The 21,598-nt window shown below is 42.0% G+C and overlaps 1 protein-coding gene across 8 annotated transcripts in view; it reads left to right on the forward strand.

Moving 5' to 3' along the window:
• Positions 1–21,598, forward strand: part of LOC101470434 (glutamate receptor 1) — a 114,187-nt gene that overhangs the window by 57,278 nt on the left and 35,311 nt on the right. For all 8 annotated transcript variants that reach the window (XR_013100650.1, XM_076889455.1, XM_076889456.1 and 5 more), the window contains 7 exons: positions 6,491–6,675; positions 12,886–12,939; positions 13,423–13,581; positions 18,339–18,506; positions 19,040–19,144; positions 20,234–20,344; positions 20,744–20,950. Coding sequence is in view for 7 of the 8 variants with exons in the window: in XM_076889455.1 (XP_076745570.1) it covers positions 6,491–6,675; positions 12,886–12,939; positions 13,423–13,581; positions 18,339–18,506; positions 19,040–19,144; positions 20,234–20,344; positions 20,744–20,950 (989 nt within the window). In the remaining variant the exon portion in view is untranslated. The remainder of the gene's footprint in view (positions 1–6,490; positions 6,676–12,885; positions 12,940–13,422; positions 13,582–18,338; positions 18,507–19,039; positions 19,145–20,233; positions 20,345–20,743; positions 20,951–21,598) is intronic.

Genomic DNA, 21,598 nt, shown 5'->3' on the forward strand with positions numbered 1-21,598 from the left:
TTGGGAAAGTGTTGGTGTTTACTTTGCAGAACCCAGTTTGAAAGCAATTAAAACTTCACACCCTGGAGGACGGGGCTGTGGCCCCCCCACACTCCCTAGCAGATCATTACATGGAGAAACCTTTGGAATGCAAGCATGCTGATCCACACAGGTATGCACACATGGGTATTCACAGACGCGGACTAAAGCTTTCTTGGCTGCTGCCTCAAAGCACACTGTGCGCTGTCTATCTTGCGTGCTGCACAATATCGTTTATTATTTAGTAAATATTGATATCTATGACTAGCTAGTTTATTGTGATGGTGCTTTGTTTTTCTATTATTATGTTGCTCTTTGTTGTTTGCTGTCTCCTCTGTTTGTTTTTGTTTGTTTGTTTGTTTGTTTTTTTTTCTCCATACAGGTGACCCAGGAGTTTTTTGTTTTTTTTTTTTTCTCTCTCTTCCCCCCCCTTCTCACCGTCTCTTCTCCCCTTTGGTTTTCTTTCTTTCTCTCCCCCTCTCTCTCTCATTCATTCCCCCTGTCCTATTTATTAAAAAAAAATAAAAAATAAAAAATGACAAAGGATGAACTGAAGCTCTGCCATCACGTAATGTCGCATACTGCTGTTTCTGATGTCATTTAGAAAAAAAAAAAAAAAAAGAAAGCAATTAAAACTGACATTATCTAACCTGCTGAGTCAAAGAGGACTAGAGAAGTTTTGGAGCTCAGCACTTGATCTTCATCCATCAGATGTTAGCACTGAATTGCTTTTTGTCCCCCTGTTGAAACTAATGTTCCCATGTATCACACACACACACACACACACACACACACACACACACACACACACACACACACACACACACACACACACACACACACACACACACACACACACACGGAGCGAGTCTGCTGATTGTAACGACGTCTAATCTTCTGCTCTGAGTGTGAGACACTGAGGTAATAACGCTGGAGGAGGTGTTGCTGCGCACGTGTCACAGTATCTTTGAAGTCTCTTTTTCAGTGTGTCTCTCTCTGCTCTTTGAAGTCTATCTGAATTCTGCTGACTTGTCTTTTGAACAGTGTGTGTGTGTGTGTGTGTGTGTGTGTGTGTGTGTGTGTGTGTACTGTAAAATGCTGATGTGATTACTCTGCGTGTTGACTCATTGCGTTTTTAAACACAGAGCAGAAAACTCCCTGTTAGGTTGTAGAAACACACTACAAGACATGTGAAGATGCACTAATTGAGAATTTGAATGATTTTATTTTTGCCGGCTGAGAGGCAGAGGAGCGGGGGGTGAGTAAGCAGTAACAGGGTCACTGGTAGGAAAAGTGCAGTGATATAAAAAAGGTTTTGATTCTTTTGAGCAGGAAAACCAGCACAGTGATCTAATACCTTTCCCTCCATTTGAAAAGGGGATGCTAGCTTCACATCGAATACACCCCAGAGCATTCTTCACACATGGACTGCAGCCCTGTGCTGGGTTTACTGCTACTGTGAGACTGTACAGTAGCTGCTTTTTCAGCTGCCAGCCTGCTACTGCAGTAGTCCTGAGCGCTGCCTCCTGCACTCGCCATCCAGGCAGCTCCCTCACCTTAACCACAGTTGAATAGAACTGGATCATTTTCTGCTTTGTGCTGTGGGCAAAATCACAGGCTTGTTCTCCTGAAATTGTTCTATCCTTTCAAGACCCTGAAAGGTTTAAAGGAGATGTTGAAAAAGTAGGTCACGGGGCAGAAATAGGTGCAAAAACATTTAGTAGCAAGCTGTGGCAAGCATTCAATCCACTATACTTATGGCTGTGAGCATCACCTGCATGGACGCTGACGCTCACACAGGTAAGAAAGGGACGCAAAGAACCAGAATACAAACAGGTAACAAAGCTGAAGGTGATCCTGTTTCCTGTTAACATACAGTTTAAATGTGGTGATGTGTAAATATTACAAATGTACACAATACGTTCATATATATATACAAGAATCTAAGCGACTGCAGAAAACCTATTTTACTCATCGATTCTCTCGCCCCGGTCGCTCCACGCCCAGGACATTTTCACACATTCCTGTTTTCACATCAGTTGATTTGACCAGCTGATTCCCAGCAGACACTGATGAAGCACAGACGAGAAAGAAGAAATCAATCAATATCGAACTGAGTCTGATGTGATTATAAAGTCCAAACAGCTTAGCATTAGCTTCAAGACTTTCTTCCAAACCATCATCTTTAATAACGGTGTTATAAAGCAGTTTCTCAGAGACTTTGTAAAACTGTGCAGCAAATATGAGAAAACACTGGGATTCAGATATTCCTGAGTCTGGGATTAAAAACAGAATCATGGGATAGCTTTGCTACGCTCACAAATGATGTCCAAGTCTTCAGTTCCTGTGTAAATGTATGACCAAAACTATTTACAAAGGGCAGCCCTGGTGGATTGCAGCACCCAGTGGACTGGTCTGGATATCATGACCATTTCTACGGTTTACAGAGAATGTCAGAAATAAGAAACTATGCAGTGAGCTGCAGTTGTCTGTGACAAAATGCCATAATGGTGTTAGAGAACAGGCCAATGGAGACTCAAATAACTAAATATAGCCAAAGTATGCAGAAGAGCATCTCTGAGAGCACAACACATCAAACCTTGAAGCTGGTGGGCAGCAGCAAAAGACCACACTGGGTGCCATTCCTGTCAGCTAAGCAATTGTAATTATGGGATAATTTATTTGCACACTCTGGGATCAATAGTAGCAACTGAGCATCATTAAAAACCACAGCCTGAGTACCGTTTCTGTCCAGCCCTTTGTGACCACAGTGGACCAACCTTCTGTGGTTGATCTTCAGTGTTATGAAGATCAGATCTGTAGCAAATATATGAGGTTTTTATATCAATATGGAGCAAAATCTAGAAGGAATATTTCCAGCACTTAGTTGAATTACAATAGAATGAGTACTAGCAAGTGTTTGTCCTGCCTCTCTCCCATCAACCCACCTGTCCCTGAGCCTGGATTTAAGGGGGAAAGTTGTCTGATTGTTGGAGCTTTCTCTGTATCATTGTAGTCTTTACTACATGCACTGAGGCGACTGCTTTTGTGATTTACCACTATATTTCTAAAATGTCATTGAATTGAAAATCACATCCAGTATGTATCTTCCAGGTTTGATCCCGAGGCCAGCTGGTGTATCATGTTTCTTTGACCATTGACTGTTTAAGGTCAGGCTTCTCTGCTTAAATAATATATCACAGCACAGAAGATGAAGCAGTGTGAGAGATAAGAGAGTCTGTGCTGCTCTGAATAAGCTTCTCAGGTATTATCCTGGATACTTCAACACCATCACAGACATTGATTTATTTTCTCAGTCAAATGCGATCTCTTAAACAAAAATAAATTCGCATCTGTGGCATCTCCATGTGAAGCAGCTTTTTGAAGTGGCACACGGGTCAAGTCCAGCCTGAGGCAGACAGCAGATTAGGGCTGCCACGATTAGTCGACTAGTCACGATTACGTCGACTATCAAAATCGTCGACGACTGATTTAATAGTCGACGCGTCGTTTGAAGCTTTGTAAGATCCCAAAAGCCGCAGGAATAAGTAGCAGGATTTAAGAGTGTAATAACGGACTGAAACAGAATATGGCAGCACTGCATGTACAAGGATGTCAGCTGCCGTTAAACCCCGAAGAAGAAGAAGAAGAAGAAGAAGCTGTGTCCCAGAATTCATAGCGCAGCCCAGCTCAGTTTCCAACAATGGCGGCAGCTAGTTAGTTTTAATATTACTCTTATTATTCTTTCTGGGTCACAAAATAAACATTTAACATATTTTCAGGCGAGAATGTAGCTGTGCAAACCTCAAATGTCTGCTCAGTTTATCAAGACACCGCATATTTTCAAAAGCGCTCCGACGTTTTCGGAGATGTCTGTTACCCACTAGCTCGTTAGCTAGGCGGGGGCTAGGCTAACTAGAGCCGTGAGAACACCGGACTCCCCGCAAATCTTTTTCAAACCCACCGCCGTCTTTCGCTACTCAGGTTAAACATATATGAGTCACTTAGATAACTTAAAATGTTATTGTTTGGCTTTTTTTAGTATTTTATTTGTTCCTGAGTAAATCGGTTTGGCTGAGATTAAAGTTATAGTTTTTACACAGCTGAATAAACATCAAGCAGACAGCTGATTATCAGAAGTGTGAGATGCTCCAGAATTTACTCCGGTGTCCTGTTATATTTTAGATAGCAAGGAGTTTATTAAACTTCACCGAAACAATCTGCAGATTTCATTAACATTTAATAAACTATCATCTTGTCTTTATTTTTAGTTAGCACAGACCTGAAACACCTAAAGCTGTAAGCTAATGATAGTTATATAAGAGCAGATGCTGCTGGTGCAATAAGCTGTACGTTTTATGTCCAATGGATGATGATCTGATTAGTCGACTATCAAAATAATCGTTTGTGGCAGCCCTACAGCAGACATCATATGAGGCTGATTCCGCTAACCCCCCCCCAAAAAAAAAAAACAAAACAAAACAAAAAAAACAAAACAAAACTACAAAACAGTTTGACATTCAGTCAGAGGAGCCACTGCCTCTTCAAATCCAGTCCTCAGCAGCTGACATGAAAACATATCTCTGCATTCATTCAGCAGTTTGGAGCAAAGCGTCTTTGAAAAGTAATCCGTCAGGCTGACGAATGGCAACAAGAGCTGGAGAAAAGATATCTGCCAACAAAGATCAAAGGAAGCAGAGATCATTTCTAAGTAAAGAGAAAGGTCACTCTATAATACAGCTGGGATGAGTTTCAGAGTCAGACTCTCCGGGTAAACTGTTGGACTGCTGCAGGTTTACACAAATATATTGTATTCAACGTAGGACAATTATTCTGAAGGTCATAAACACTGTATCTCATATCAACATGAAAACATACTCAACAAATCCTCTTCAGAATAATCATACTTGATTGAGATTCGAGTTAATGTGGACTTTTGATGCAGTCTGAATCTGGAAACACTCTGTACTTCCTTTTAGCTGGGTCACCGTTGTAATTCAGTGATAACTGCCAGCAGCTAAACATATGGGATAGATAACAAATAATGAGGCTCATTCAATGAGCTGATAACATTTCAAACAAGTGACTCAGCGATTATATCTCCCACTCACTCAAACTTTTCTCATAATATTTCTCATTATAAGTTTTTTTTTTGAGACCTGGCTCTCAAAAAAAAGTAAAAAACTTCTTAGTCATAATTACGACATACAATGTGCTAATGAAAAATAAGTTTTATTGTCTTGCTCTGACTTAAAGTTGTAAAAGTCAGAGACAGTTTTCAATGAGTCCGCTGATCTTAATCACTACCTCAAACGTCTGTTACTCGTCTACTTTTCAGGTTGCAGGTCTGCAAGTTGTGAAGCTGAAAATCAGTTTGATGGTCAAAACAATTTCTGCCTTGTGAAAACCCCGGATTTGGTGATTCCCAATCGGCAGTAAATAGCCCAAGAGTCACTTGTACAGTAGTCACGGAGCATGCAAAAGATTAGCCTAACCAATCTGAGAAACACTGAAACTTTCACTAAGTTAATGAACCTGAACAGGTTTAGCAGAAAAGTTAAGTTAGTTAAAAGTCATGGAGTAGGAGAAATTATACCCCCCCCTCCCGCTGTGCTGAACAATGGTTGGATTGCTACGTAGCTTAGATAGCTGAGAAACAAAATAGTTAAAACAGCTAAAAATGTTATAATACAGGAACAGTTCAAGGAGCTTCTATAATTAGGAATAAAATATTGGAAACCATTGGCTAAAAATATTGCAGTAAGTAATAATTTTAGTTAACGTTGCAGATAACCAAATCTATTTGATAAAGTATAATATAGAGCTGAAATAAAAATGACTTATTCTTACTGGAATATTTAGCAGCGCAAAATGGTTATTCTGAAACTTAAAATATAGCTTAGCAAGTGAAAGTGATGAAGCACAGATGGGCATGAAAAAAATCCCAAAATAAATCTGTTAGGTACAAACAATATTAAATGATGAAAAGCTGTCAGTTAAACAGGATCAACTCAAAATGACTTCCTGTGTCCGTTCTAGTTTTAATGTTGGTCGTGTAACAGTGAATAGCTGTTAAAGGAAGTAGAAGCTAAAAACAGTAGCTTCATGGTTGGATTAATAAGCCAGCTGTTATAGATGAATGATTAGATACGATTGCTGACCATAGCTGATTGTTGGTAAGCTGATAAACTGATCAAAGTAAATGGTAAACTGAAAGTAACCAAGATCCAGTTTAAAGAAGTTTAAATGAATACTAGATGATGATGGGGGTTACTTGAGTCCACCTGATCAGTCACTGGGACTGTGTCAGGTGAAATAGCTATTGGATGCTGATGTTAAGTTAAGCTTAATAAAGCTTATAATGAATACAGATTTTATTTAAAAAATTTGATTATCCAAATTTAAATCATGTCATCTTGTCTATGACTAAATGCAGCTGAGGCGGCTCCCGTCTTACTTTGCTGTCCCTCAGGTTTGGCAGTGTTGCAGAGGATCCTGGACACGGCGGCAGAACGAAGTTGGCAGGTCACCTCGGTTAACCTGGACAGTCTCACAGAGCCGGCCTTCATCAAGCTGCTGGCTGACCTCGACTACAAGAAGGACTTCCAGATCATCATCGACTGCGAGCTGAAACGCCTCAACTACATCCTCAACCTGGTAAAACACTCTGAAACCAAACCAGTGGCCTCCACTCTGTCTGCATAAGAATTACTGCCTGATACTTCTGAGGGCCTACAGTAATGATATTGTGAATTAGCATGAAATTTTATCAGCGCTCTGGTGTGAGAAGTCAGAAATGCTGATTGTAACTATTATTATAATTTCTGTATTTTTATTTTTAGTAGATAATTTGTTTTGTTAAGTACAAAAACTCCTCCCGCCCTGTGGTACCTGGGAGAGGCTCTAGCCCTCCAGCAACCCTAAACTGGATGAACAGTTCGGAAAGTGCATGGATGGATGGTTCCCTCTCCATTCATATAATAAAAAAGTTCTTGTAAATAACTTCTCAAATAGCTGCTGAGTGGCAGCACTAATAACTGGGCAGGTAATGTTTCTTCCTGATCTTGTGGAAATACAGCCAACTCAATATTGCCTTGGAGCTTTCCCCAAGTCTCCAAGCTCTTTTGGTTTCACCCTCGCTCTTCACCATCTTCAATTATTTGGGGAAAATCCCCGATTTGTTTTTTTTCTGTAAGCCTGCCTTTACAGTGAAGCTGAACCCAACTAAAAGCCGGTGGTTTCAGTTTGTTTTTATCCACTGGTCAGTCTAAATTGAATTAATAGTTTCATGTAAGTGTTATTTAAGGGCAGAAACAAACTGAATGTTGGATGATTTTAGCTTCTTCCTCTAATCACCTGTGGAAAATGATAACAGTTTTATGTTGAGGCATTCCATCTGAAATCAACATGAGCCTCCAGCTCGACTGTCTAAAGCTAAAGAATGGTTGCGTTGAAACCGTAGATTCATATATCAAATATTCTCCAGCACCATGAACTTGACAAGAATAAGTGGAAGAGGATGAATGGATGTGAAATATCAGAAGTTGTGCCACAGAAACAAAACACCAGTAGATAGTCTAATCCAATTCAAACACAGCTCTGGAGTTTTCCAGATGGTACTCCAGCTCTAACAGGAAATCATTTTGTTCAATATGTGCATATTTTTCATTTTGGAAAATTTCGGCCCTGGAGGAGTCTAAAAAGGAAACTTAATGATTCTAAGAGACATTAAAAACTCAACAAGGATCAATGTCATGTTTTTGTATATAACATTTGATGTGAGCAGGCTTGAAGGCCAAGCTGCTGTATCAGTACACACCAACCCTCTAACCACTGCTACCATATTAGTGATTAGAAACCATACCACTGCTATAACAAGACAGTTACAGTATTTTTCTGATTGGCCCCTCATGACATCATACAGATCCAATACTATGAAACCGGAGTGCTTTGGCCTGCAGGGATTACAGACACCAACTGCATTGTATTGAATCAGAGTATTTTCCCCTTTATTGAGAATAACAGCGGCACTTTAACTCAGACTCGTCTGGGATGATCCCGTTCTCGGTGTCGGTTAATGAGAAGCTCGTGTGTAAGCAAACCCTCGACGCGACGAGCAGCGGAGCTAAAGTGAACAGAACAATGCGGCCCTGATGAGCTGATACTGACTGTGTGTGAAAAAGAAACAGATTTCAGATTCAGCGTGGCGCAGAAAGTAATAACCAGATGGCAGTCAAAGATTAATTATGTATTAAATTTAATGACAGTTTCTGTTTGGAAGATTCAACAGATATCAGGCTTTAAAAAGCTCAACAACCTGTCTGCTGTTAGGAGAGGGAGCCGCAGGATTAGGTGCCACTCTGCATGACTAAAACTCACCACATAGCACAGCTTTTTTCCCCGAGACTCGGCACAGTTTTGGCTCGGCTCGGCTCAGCTTGGCACTGTTACTGTGCTTCTTTTCATCCCCTTGGCTCCCTCTGGGAAGCTGCTGTTGTCTGCCAGCTGTTAAGAGCCTATTAGAGCCAGTGTTAGTGCGACAGTAGAGTCTGAAGAGGCGTCGTCAGAGCACCACAGATAGGTGTGAACCTGAAGGTGGAAGGGTTCACGGTTAGGATTTCTTCAGTGACTTCTCAGCTGTCTTTGTTTTTGCTAACGCTGTGACTCACACACAGCTGCTGGTGTTGAAGAATTCAATTATGGGACTGGAAAAGAGCAGAATCGTCCCCAAATGATCTCCTAATGAGCCTCTTTAACATCGTTACAGCACTGACGACTGTTTGGTTCATTTGTGAGAAAAAAGTCCTGGGAAAGAGAAATTTGAATAATTTATATTTTAGGTTTAGTGTTCCTAAAATCGAAAAAAACAAAACTTTCTTTTTCCACAGGATTCCATATTATATCTTCTAATTTTCTAGCAACATTTACAAAGTATTTTATAGTCATAAATTTCACAGTACAAGTGTTTTCAGTGATAACCAGTACTCCTGTGTCACGGATCGTACCAACCAATAGCAGCACATAAGAGCACAAAGAGCGGGGGGGCGGGAAAGCTTATCCAGGGAGACTCCAGGAGGCCGGATTTGGCTGCGGTGCTCGGAGCTCCTGCCCACAGAGATATTCCAGCTTTTAGAAATAATTATGCTTTTTGGTTCTTTTATATAAAATAACCAAATGTGAAAATATTTCCCAGGTGACTCTTTCAGAATCTGTGGATTATTCTTTATATAACTTTAATAAATAAACACAATAATATATAAAACATTAACTTGAGGCATTTCATCTTCATACTGTAAAAACTTTCAGAGCTTCAGGCCTCAGCGTACCTGAGGTGGATTCAATTTGGTGCTTTCAAATGATTTTTTGGCATCTTTAAAGCCTCATAACTTGTTAATCACAGAAGATAGAAATATGAAACTGAAAAACACGTTTAAGATCTGTTAAAACCTGCAAACAAATCAATATTACATTATAAGGACAAAAATATCCCTCTAAATGTAATGTAGCAGACGGATTCTGCACAGTCATTTTCCTGGTACTATAGAAAGGTGGGCGTTATATACGAAGATCATCATCATTCACAGTCTGGTGACAGAAGCAGGCCCAGGTCCCAGCTGGCAGGATAAAAACTTCACTCTATCAGACTGGAAAAGTTCTCAAACAAGCACCGAAGGCTGGTATTTTAGAAAATGACTCACAGCTAGAACGTGAGCTTTTTATGTTCTGACTTGCTTCAAGCAGCTCTCTCTCTGACATGGTGATCGAGGTTTTACCTAAAATGGACTTTTTGAAGTTTCCTGCAGTGATTTATCAGAAAAGAAGTCAAAGACAACCGACGTGTGTTCCTCTACTTCAGCGACGTTACACTAGTGCAGTTATGATACATCCCATAATACTGAAGCTCAGAGCTGGTTATAACACCAAGCACATTTTATATTAATCAGTCTGTTTTCAAAGGAGCTTGCAAAGAAAAGCGTCTGGACTTCTTTAAGTTGCTTGAAGATGTTTCACCTCTCATCCGAGAAGCTTCTTCAGTTCTAAGGTCAAATGGTGGAGAGTCCCAGATATAACCTAGTGGGAGTAATATCTGGGACTCTCCACCATTTGACCTTAGAACTGAAGAAGCTTCTCGGATGAGAGGTGAAACGTCTTCAAGCAACTTAAAGAAGTCCAGACACTTTTCTTTGCAAGCTCTGTAGACTACCATGACCTGGATGACTGAGAACCTTCAGAATCAGTCTGTTTATTTTTTACTAATTGTTCCCTCAAAGATAATAAATAACTCTGAGGGTATTGACATGATGCTTTATTATCCACAGGGATGATGATGATGATGATGATGCTGTTAATTGTGGTTGTATTTCTTTGTGTTTTCCTGTTAATTATTTCTCATTGGTTTTATGGAACGAGTGTTTTATAAACTCATCAGTCGTGAATGTCTGTGATGTCATGTGGATGGAAATCCTTATATGGTCATCTCTGATCCCAACCAGCTCCTCTTTGAGCTTTGTGTTTACGAGAGGCAGCCAATCAGTGTGAGATATATAAAGATTGCTTTGGGCTGTGATTCACGCAGAGCTACTCCGGCAGAGTAAAAGAACAAAACTATGAAGCAGGAAGTCAGTGGCTCGTGTCCTTATGTTGTTTTATAATCTTTTCATGCATACATGTTTATCACAGACCCCACAAACACAGAGTTGTTCTGTTTGAGCCTCTCGGTGTTCAGAGCAGCTGGATTTCGTGCTCAGTGTCTTCAGCTGCAGCTGCTTTACTGTCCAGATTTTGGTGGAACACTTTGATTTCAGAGAGACACTTCAAAATTCAGGAAGAAGGAACGTTTGGTATCAGCTGAGATCAGTTTGTAAGAGAGGAATGAAAGAGGGCAGCAGGAGAGAGACGAGAAGCCAAAGGTGCTCAGTGGGAACTCTGGCCAGAAACCAGCTGTCATTTGGGAAATTCCTCTTTCTGCTGAGCTCCAGCTGGCTGAACGAGACTCAAGTATCAGGTGGCTTGTTGGATCTGTGAAATGAAGCCATTGGCTTCAGCATCACCGTTTAGTTTGGCTGAAATGATCAGGTGGCGCTTGCTTTGGCTCAAATTGGTTCATTTAGTCCAGCTGGATGGGGTGAAAGTTTCCAGTGGATGACGTCGGTGACTTCAGATGGAAGACTGATTTTTACAGAAAGTTGATTCTAATCATGTGGACGCAGAGTTTTCAGTGGGAGAAACCAGTGACTGCAGCTGATACTGACGTGTCACATAACAACGACTGAAAACTCAACATCCAGATAAACAAAATCCATTTTCTTTCAGCTCCACGACGTGGCAAAAGTCAGGAGATCATAACGGTCCGACTGGGACTGATAAATCAATAAATGACAAGGTGATAAAAATAACAACAACAACAAAACACTGACAGCTTTCACAAGCTTGTGGTCCAGCTGTGGGCCCACTGCACCAGCACCCTGTAAATGACCGTAACTCGTGCTCGAGCTTTAGGGAGATCTTTGGTATCACAGTCGCACAAAACATGCAGAGTGTACTGCTGTCTGCACACAGACAGGGTCATATTATGTGAACTTTACAATAACATAATTCAAAAACCATTTTGGACATGAGAGAACAAACAAGTTACTCCTGAAAAATATTTTTTTAAGTCCAGACAGCCTGTATGTTATATCGTTATACCTGAGTAAAAACCAGTTAAAAATCATCTCAACTTCATACTAAGAAGTTATGAAGGTGTTCACTAATGTGCGTCCAGGTCAGGTGTGGTAATGTGTTGTGTTCCCAGTACAAAGCTGAGCAGTCAACGCTAACCTTCTTTACAACCGAGAAAAACTCTGAGCTGAGGCCATAAATCTAAACAGGCAGAAAAGCACTTTTCACTCCTACTAACTCAGGAAAATGTCATATTTTCTTCTCCTTTTTCCTCATCTAGTGATGGATTTTTCTGAACACTCGTATCATTTAAACTAAAGCAGCTCACACAGAAGGCTAAGTTAGCTCCTGCTCAGTTAACAGATGCATGTTTCTGCTAATCAGAGCAAAGTTCCAAGCAAAGCAAGGATAAACCTGGTGTGTTAGATAACTGCATTACAAAAGCTCCAGATATGGTCCACGGGTCCAGGTCAGGGACTCTAGTACAAGAGTTTAAACAGGTGAGACTATGGGGACTGTGGCCATCAGATGAACTGCAGGTTTTGGTGACAGTGTTGCTGTTGCTGTTCGATATTCAATTCTTTGACTGAGTAAAACTGCAACGTGCATCTTTCACTGTTTTGTACACATTTATTATAACAACTGTTAAGTGTTTGATCACAATATGAAAATTATTATCAGCTGAATGTGTTTGCTGTGAATGAACACCAAAAGAAACCAGAGGAATGAAGTGTTGGCTGGAAGCAAAAGGAGAGGAGGAGGTTTAAGAGGAGGGACGCTTCAGCAGCGTTCTCCTCCCTTCCTCCTCCAGAAGTGCCCAGTGATGCAGAGCAGCTGTTCGCGAACGCTCTTCGACTGCCGCTCATTAAAAGCCGGACCTGAGAGGAAGGCGTCAAACAACACCTGCTCCTCCTCTTCATAAACTTTCTCCTTTCTCTCCATCTTCCTTCCTTCCTGTCGTATGTCAGTGGAGTCGTGAATCTGAGGAGAGCTTCTTGCTTTCTTTCCAGCTCCTCCTGATGGCAAAGATGGGCAATTAATTCCTCAAAGAGCAGCCGAGTCTTCCAATTAGCAGCTGTTTGAGAGGACACACACACACATGGCGATGATTGTGATGAATGTGTGATTGGTGCTTTTTATCATCATTAGAAACATCAGGAAAATGTAATTAGCATATCATTTACTGTGCCTCTCGCTCCTGCTCAGATTGCTGCTCAGAAGAGGAACTTGAAGAACTACCACTACATCCTTGCCAATCTGGTGAGTTCAGGCTCAGCTTCCCCACACACAGGGCTGAGGTTAAGGACGTATGCAGATGACTTTAACAGTTTGCACAAACTTTCCAGAGACGTGAAAGTGCTCGCTGTTGTCTGCATGTGGAGCTGTTTCCAAATAAACTGCAGCATTTCAGTTCATAAGTTTAAAGAGCTAGAAATTTCCAAATACATTTGGAAATATGCAGGCTTTCTTTTAACACTAAACTAAACTCGAAACATAGAGTAGTGCAAATAACTTCCAGACAATGATGTCATTTTTCATCACCAAAGTGTGCATGTCATTGTTTATCTATACCGAAGACAGGGTTTTATGGGATGCAGTGAAAGTTCAGGCAGTGAAACCTGTTGCTTTCCTTTGTGTGTGTGTGTGTGTGTGTGTGTGTGTGTGTGTGTGTGTGTGTGTGTGTGTGTGTGTGTGTGTGTGTGTGTGTGTGTGTGTGTGTGTGTGTGTGTGTGTGTGTGTTAGGGGTTCTTGGACCTGAACGTCACAGAATTTCAGAAGCTCGGACCGAACGTGACCGGCTTCCAACTGGTGAATCGGTCGGATCCCGCTGTGCAGAAGATCAATCAGAACTGGCTGGACTTCGACAACAAAGACCTCAAAGTGGCTCGCAGGAGGCTCAAGGTACACACACACACACACACACACACACACACACACACACACACACACACACACACACACACACAGTGTTTTCATACTTTTTCTTTGTGAGGAAATCTGAATTGTATCCTGCCAGTATAAATGATCCTGACATTGTTGTTCTGACATTTTTTTACAGGTGTGATATAAATGGTCATTTGGGTTTGGTTTTTTTTGTTTTGTTTTTTTGCCTGTCCTGTTTGGATCTTTAGCCATCAGAATTGTTGTCTGAAGGTCAAGAAAGATGCCAAGTGGATTTACTTTACCGATTGGATCATCATGGCCATATTGGTCCATTATTTTTATTAAATACTTTATTTTAAGTATTTCTTTTATTTGATTCTCGGTTGTTATAGACGGGACAGACATGACTGGGGGATTGGACAGGGAGAAAGAATGAAAGAAAGAGAGGGAGAGAAAGAAAAATAGAGGAGGAGAGAGGAGACGGTGAGAAAGGGGGAAGAAAGAAAAAACACCTGGATCACCTGTATGGAGATAAGAAAAAACAGAAGAGAAAACAAACAAAAAAGAGCAACATAATAAATACAACACCATCACAATAAACTAGCTAACAGTAGATACTGAATATTACATGTTATTGTGCAGCACACAAGATCGACAACGCACAATGTGCTTTGAGGTAGCAGCCAAGAAAGGTGTAGTTTGTGTCTGTGTACACCTGTGTGGATCAGCACGCTTGTATTCCAAAGGTTTCTCCATGTAACGATCTGCTAGGGGGTCTGGGGAGTCATAGCCCCGTCCCCCAGGGCATGAAGCAGGTATGGAGGAGATCCAGGCCCCAGACATCCAGAGGCCCCAGAGTACGAGGACCCAAGGAGGACCACCAGGGGGGCAACTGTGCCACCCTCCTGGGAAGAGCTGAGGAGAGCCTCAAACGAAAGGTCAACCAGCAGCCACAGAGCAGAGGCCAGAGGGGGTTGCAGTGACGTGCCCGCGGGCTGTGCTGGCAGCCAGCAGGCCCAGAGGCCTGAGGGCACCCCACCCCCCGGAAGGGGCCTTACCGGGCCACAGGCGCCAGGTCCCGCCAATCGGCCACCAGGAGTGAGTCAGTACATACATGAGTGCCCAGCCCCAGACACCAAGAACCACCAACACACCAACGTCTGAGGGCATCAGCCACTGGCAGGGGGAGTGTGGTGAGGGGAGATAGACCTCCGTACTTTGGAGAGCCTGAGATGTTCCCAGCGAGGTGGAGTCTAAGACCCAAGCTGACATATAGACACAGACCAACAGGTGCACGCGGACATAAACGTGTATTCCCACCCCCATATACACAAACAAATACTTTGCACTCACCCGATGTGGAGACAGACACAAATAGACACTGTACACACATTCACACTCCCCAAACATACTCTAAATCCCAGGTCCAGATACCCCTGCTCCCAGACCACCTCCACCCAGCCCCCCAGCCCCGACGGCTAACAAAACGGGGGTGAGTGAAGACCCCATACCTCCCTCCGCCCGCTCATATGTAGTGTTGCTGCGTGCTGTTCTAACGTGCATTTAAAACACAGGAGGGCATGGTTCTTCCAGCCAGAGAGCAGCACGGCTCCTCCCGAAAACCCTTAATGTCTATATGCATTTAAAATTGAGGGTAGGGCACCAGCGCCAAAGGTGGGTTTGAATACAAAGACCATCCTCTGGACACTGTATAACGTGCCCACCCTCAAAGCCCTATATGTATGTTTTATGAGAATATGAGTAATGTCTAGGTGTCTAGGTTGCGGAATTAAATTGAGGCACAGGCAGCCAGAAGGGGACAGAAGGGGAGTACCTCCCCTGCACCCTGGTGAGACACCTGCACCCCAAGCCCTGCCTGTGTGTGGGTGTGGTGGAGCAGGAAGAGTGAGGCAGAGTGAGGCAGCTGAGGATGGGGAGGGAAGAAAAGGAGGGGCAAGCGGCCCCTCTCTGGGGCCAGCTCTCCCACTGACCCCAGTAGGCACCCCCACACTCTGGAATCCACCAGGGCAAGGGGGCCCAGGCCCATCCGGACCGGGGCCCACAGCAGCAGCACCACCCGGCCCCACAGAGTCCGGGGCAGCCCACCCGACCCCACCAGAGAGAAAACTGCACCCACCCCATCATCCAATCTTCTCCCAGACTACACAAGACAATAGACACTCAGGTTGAGTCATTCTCCACCTCTCCAATATCTCTCCCCCACCTGCAGAGTGAGCTCCTGTAGAGAGGAGACCTCCTGCAAAGATGTAACAGCCTCCCCACCAGTTAGAGAGCCCTCCAGTTGGGCAGATGCACCAGAGGTCCCCCGCACTGGGGCTGAGCCCCCATGCACCCACCCGCCCACCACCCTGGCGACACAACAACCAGGACCCAAGGCCCAGCCAGAGCCCCAGCCCGGGGGCAGAGCACCCCCAAACCCTCAAGCCTCCACGCCCATCCCGGACCCACCCTGGGGCAGCCAGGCTACCAGGCCAGTAACCAACGTCCGCCAGCACAGACCCTCTCGCCACCAGAGCCCCTAACCAGGTCATGGCCACAACCCCCGCGTTAGGCCCTCCTGGGAAAACGTCCCTAGAGAATCCCCAGACGCCCTAAGGCCTTCCCTACCCCCATATCAACCACACTAGAGAAGGCAGGACCAAACTATGACCCCCCCACTCCCACCCCCACTAGGTGATGAAGCCGATCAAAGGAGCCCAGAGGGATTGATCAAATGTGATGGCAGAGGCTGTCTCAAGACTAATGTGATCTATCAGAGGGTTTTTATATTTGCTAGAATTAAGATTATTTTTATTTTTCCAGTTAATGAGGACTGTTTTCTTGGCAATGCATAGGGCTGTAAAATCGTTTATTTTTGGCAAGACCATCATTTTTATAGCGGCGACCCTTCCCATGAGTGACATGGGTAGAGATTTCCATCTAGCTAGATCGCCTTCTACTGTCTTTAAAAGTGGGATGTGGTTTAATTTAGTTAATTCTGCAAGCTTAGGAGACATATTGATACCTAAATATTTAATATTTCCAGATTGCAGTCGGGTAGATGAAGAATTATAGAAGGAGCAAATACTCAGAAGAACTGTAGATTTTGACCAGTTAATTGAGTAATCTGAGACTCTTGAGAAAGAGTTTATCAATGCAGTTACCCCAGAGAGATTGGTTTGTGAGTTTTGGAGAAAAAGTAACACATCATCAGCATAGAGACTGATTTTATGTTCTACATTCTTACATTTTATGCCCGTACTTGTTGTAGCCTTTCTAATTGCTGCTGCTAGTGGCTCAATAAAAATTGCAAACAGTGAAGGGGAGAGTGGGCATCCCTGCCTGGTGCCCCTCAGGAGACAGAAGCTGGAGGATGTTTGGTCATTTGTTCTGACACAAGCTGTTGGGGAATTATATCATATTTTTAACCAGCTTATGAAAGAGTTTCCAAAACCAAATTTGTGTAAAGTTACAAATAGAAATTTCCAGTTAACTCTGTCAAATGCTTTTTCTGCATCAAGAGACAATATTATGGTTTCAATGTTTTTACTGCATGAGTAGTCTATTAAATTAAGTAATCTACATGTGTTTGTTGATGAGTGCCTACCGTTTATGAAACCAGTTTGGTCAGGATGAATTAAGAGGGGGGTTATTTTCTCTAATTTCTTTGAGAGAGCTTTGCAGATTATTTTAAGGTCTACATTTATAAGGGATATTGGACGATAGCTTGAAGGAAATACAGGGTCTTTGCCTGGTTTTACTAAGAGACTAATATTTGCAGAGTTCATATTTGGTGGTAGTCTGCCAATTTCTTTGATTTCCTCCAACATTCTGTGAAAAACTGGTGCCAGAATCGTCCAGAATTCTTTGTAAAATTCTGCAGGAAAGCCGTCTGGACTTGGAGCCTTATATTGGGCATACTTATCAGAGCTTCCTGGAGTTCACCTGGCGTCAGTGGCGAATCCAGTGCCATTGCTTGGGTATCTAATAATTTTGGAAGAGTTACGTTGTCGAGAAATTGATCAATTTCGTTTGTAGATGGGGTTATTTGTGGTGTATTTAAAGTTTCATAGAAATCCCTAAAATTTTTGTTTAATTTTTTTAAGGTCATATATTGTATTCCCAGATAAATCTTTAACAGCTCATATAGTTGTTTTTTCTTTATTGATTTTTAACTGGTTAGCTAGAAATTGTCCGGATTTGTTACCGTGTTCAAAATTTTGGAACCAAAGTCTTTGTACTAACAATTGAGTCTTTTTATTAATAATTTCATTTCATTCTGGTTTTGTTTTGCGTATTTTGTTCAAAATTTCTTGATCTTGGTGGGACACATAGGCTTTTTCTAAGGATTTGATGTTTTTTTCTAATTCCTGAACATTTTTGTTTTCTTCTTTCTTCTTAAGTGATGAGAAAGAAATTATTTTAGCTCTCATCACAGCTTTCCCTGCTTCCCAGAGGACAGATAAATGGTCATTTGTAGCTGCACTTCAAGATCGTCACTCTCCTGAAGCAAAAGGAATTAACAGGCGTTGTTCAGGCTAAAGCAGCAGTGACACAAATACAAACTATCATTCACAGATACTTTTCCATCTGCCCCATTGCTTTTATTCCCACTTGTTTCTTCTATTCTACTTCTATTTTGAATCTATTTAAGGAAAGTACAAAAAAAACCACATTTCTGTGTATGTAAAGCAAAATCTTGTCTCATTGTGTCACCAATAAAACTGTGAACAGGATCAGGATTTTTACCACTTTCCTCCTGCCTGACCACTCAGTACACAGGAGCTCTGACCTATGATGGTGTCAGCGTCATGGCAACGGCATTCCAGAATCTGCGGAGGCAACGGATCGACATCTCTCGCCGGGGCAACGCAGGGGAGTGCCTGGCCAACCCGCCCGCTCCGTGGGGACAGGGCATCGATATCCAGAGAGCCCTGCAGCAGGTATGCATAAACAGCACACAGGCAGAACTGAGAGTGGGTCCAGAGGGAGCAGCTGCCACAGAAGCCCCACCCACCTGCTCTTCAAAGCTTGTGTTTGTGAAAAACAGCCAATCAGAAAAGTTAGTTTAAAGGGAGATAAATAAGGATTATTTTGAACTGTAAATCACGTATAGAAATATGGAGGTTGGAATGAGGAGAATACTCCCTCTTTAAAAACACCAATATTTTTAGGTCCTCTGAGAAAGTAAATATTAACTCCGAGCTGTTCTCAGATCCTCAGGCTGCTCCAGCAGCTCAGAGGAAATGAAAAATGAAAGTTTTGTCCTGAAATGTCCCAGAAATGTCCTAGTCTGTAGATCGAAAAACATGTCAGACAAACGGAGCGTGAAGCACTTTAAACACAGAGGAATTTAAAATCAATGTAAGTGTTAAAAGCAGAAATAACGGGCTCTCTCCATCAGTGCTGCCGAGCTCTTCTGGTTATGAAATCCTGCAGTTTTTCATTTTTGCTTTGCTTTTCTTTGTGTTGACAGGTTCGTCTGGAGGGGCTGACGGGTCACGTCCAGTTCGATGAGCGCGGACATCGAACCAACTACACTTTGACTGTGATGGAGCTCAGCCACATTGGACCCAGGAAGGTGCTGCTCCCGCCGCTTGTTGTTTTGTTCAGTTCAGGCGGGTTTTGTGTGGAATTGCACTCAGCAGGTTTTCACTGCATCAGCTCCTTCCAGTAATTAGCTCCCTCTCCTCAGATTAAAGCTGCGATAATCAGTGAAATCAGCCTCTGCTGCGTTTGTTTGCTGCGGAAATCTGCCGACTCTCAGTTTTCTATTAAATTCCGTCAAACAGTGCATCACACAACGACTTATCATTGTGATGAGCTGCTTAGTCCTGCTTACTTTGTGGTTTACAAGACATCAGAGTGGGATATTTTAAAGTTTGATGGGCGCTATGGAAGAAACCAATGCATAAATGTTTCCAATAATTGCCGGAGGCTCCTGGAACTTTATAGTGTACAACACCCAAAAGACACCAAATTGCACAAAACAACAGCAAATGGATGCAAAATTACAAAAAACAGTACTCAAACCTGATACAAACCAACACAAGCGATGCAAAGAAATAAATATAGTCATAATATAACAAAATTATAATTAAACAAAATGACTCAAAAGGCGTTCAGAGATGTGACTCATATTTTTTGTTGAGGAAGGAAACGCAAAAATGCAAATGTCTGTTTTCCCAACTCATACACACAAAATTCTCCCTGGGATTTCTTTTAGATTTCAACCCTCTGTTCTTTTAGCTCATGTTTCATATTTATCGTGACTGCTGCAAAGTACAGTTAACACAGCAGTGACAATGAAAGAGATTTTTTATTTAAATTAATTAAAAGCTTATTTAATTAAATAAAATAAATAAATAGCATTCATAATTAATTAAAAGAATATTATTTAATAAAGAAGAAACGATCCGTGCTGCTGTTTTACACATGAAGGTGATATCACACTAATGCTACCATCTGCTGTCACACTTTACTAAACTTTCTCAGGTGAAATGGGCCACAGTGTATTGAAGTGTCATAATAAACATGTAAATGAAAAACATTTTATTAATCACAAAATCAGCATAGCAAATACGTTAAATAAGCAGGAAGGTAAGCAGGAGGCTCAGTAATGATGACATAAGTACAGAGTTGTGGTCCAACGGTGCTGTTTTGTGTCCAGATCGGCTTCTGGAATGAGAAGAGAGGCTATGTGAACACTGCCATCTACAGGCCGATGCAGGAGGAGTTTTACAATGTGCAGAACAAAACCTACATCGTCACTACCATCCTGGTAAGTTTGGGAAGGCAAGATGATTAGTTCAAATATTTCACACAGTGCAGTAATATATTACTTGTTATGTTTGGAAAAAGTAAAGTATTTTGTGCAAATTAGGCAACGTTCTCACACACAGTCACAAATCTCTGACTGCTCCTGTTACCTGTTGAACTTCAGGCTCTGGCTGCTTGACTGCAGTCAGCATACACTCAACTTTAACATCACTCTGTAAAGATGTTTGCACAGACTTTATATCATCTTATCAGCTGTGGGTTTTTTTCCAGCTGTGGGTTTTTTTCATTTTCCTCAGAAAAGAAGGGGCACTTTTTACTAGAGAAGCACAATGTAAAATAATCTAAGTTAAACATACTCGAGTAGAGTGGCAGTGACATTCACACTTCTGCCTCCTCACAGGAAGCTCCCTACATGATGCTAAAGAAGAACCACGAGCAGTTTTGGGGAAACGATAAATATGAAGGTTACTGTGCCGAGCTCGCCGCAGAGATCGCCAAACACGTCGGGTTCACGTACCGCCTTGAGCTAGTAGGTGACGGCAAGTACGGTGCCAGAGACGCTGAAACAAAGATGTGGAATGGCATGGTGGGAGAGCTGGTGTATGGGGTGAGTGTGAGCAGTGCTCATTTCCACAGTTAAAATGTTTCTTTTCCTTATTTTTATCTTATTTTTAACAAACCAACAGCACATTTTTGAATATCTTAACAGTTTCTGTATTTGGCTAAAAACTCTCAGCTTTTATTACATCATCATGTTGAGCATATGTTGTTCTATACCTTTCAGCACTGATGGTGCCTTTCCAAATGTGCAAGCTGCCAATGCCATAAGCCCAGATGCCCCCCAGTACTATGCAGCTTCAGACAGTGTCTTTTGCTGGTTATTGGTGGAGACTCAGCACACTGAAAAAAATATGTTGGATTAATTTGATTCAGTAGTGGACATTGATTGCACGCAGATGTTTTGCTTTGGCAGCAACTTAAACAATTGAGTTAAATTAACACACTTTATTCATGTTCAATAAACCTGTGCAATTTGTGTTGATAAAATGTGACTTAAACATGTTTTGATGAAGTAATTTGAGCTCTTAGAATATTTTAATCCTGCACAATTTTCTCACTTTATCCCAACACCATTCAGTAACTTTTACCCCAATATTACTTGGTCACTTAAATACTACATGTTATCTTCAGATTACATGTTGCTATTATATTCTAGTATCAAATCCGCTATTTTCAAATGGAGGCCTTATAACAG

This window comes from Maylandia zebra, linkage group LG10 (genome assembly GCF_041146795.1).
Source record: "Maylandia zebra isolate NMK-2024a linkage group LG10, Mzebra_GT3a, whole genome shotgun sequence".
Classification (NCBI taxonomy): domain Eukaryota; kingdom Metazoa; phylum Chordata; class Actinopteri; order Cichliformes; family Cichlidae; genus Maylandia; species Maylandia zebra.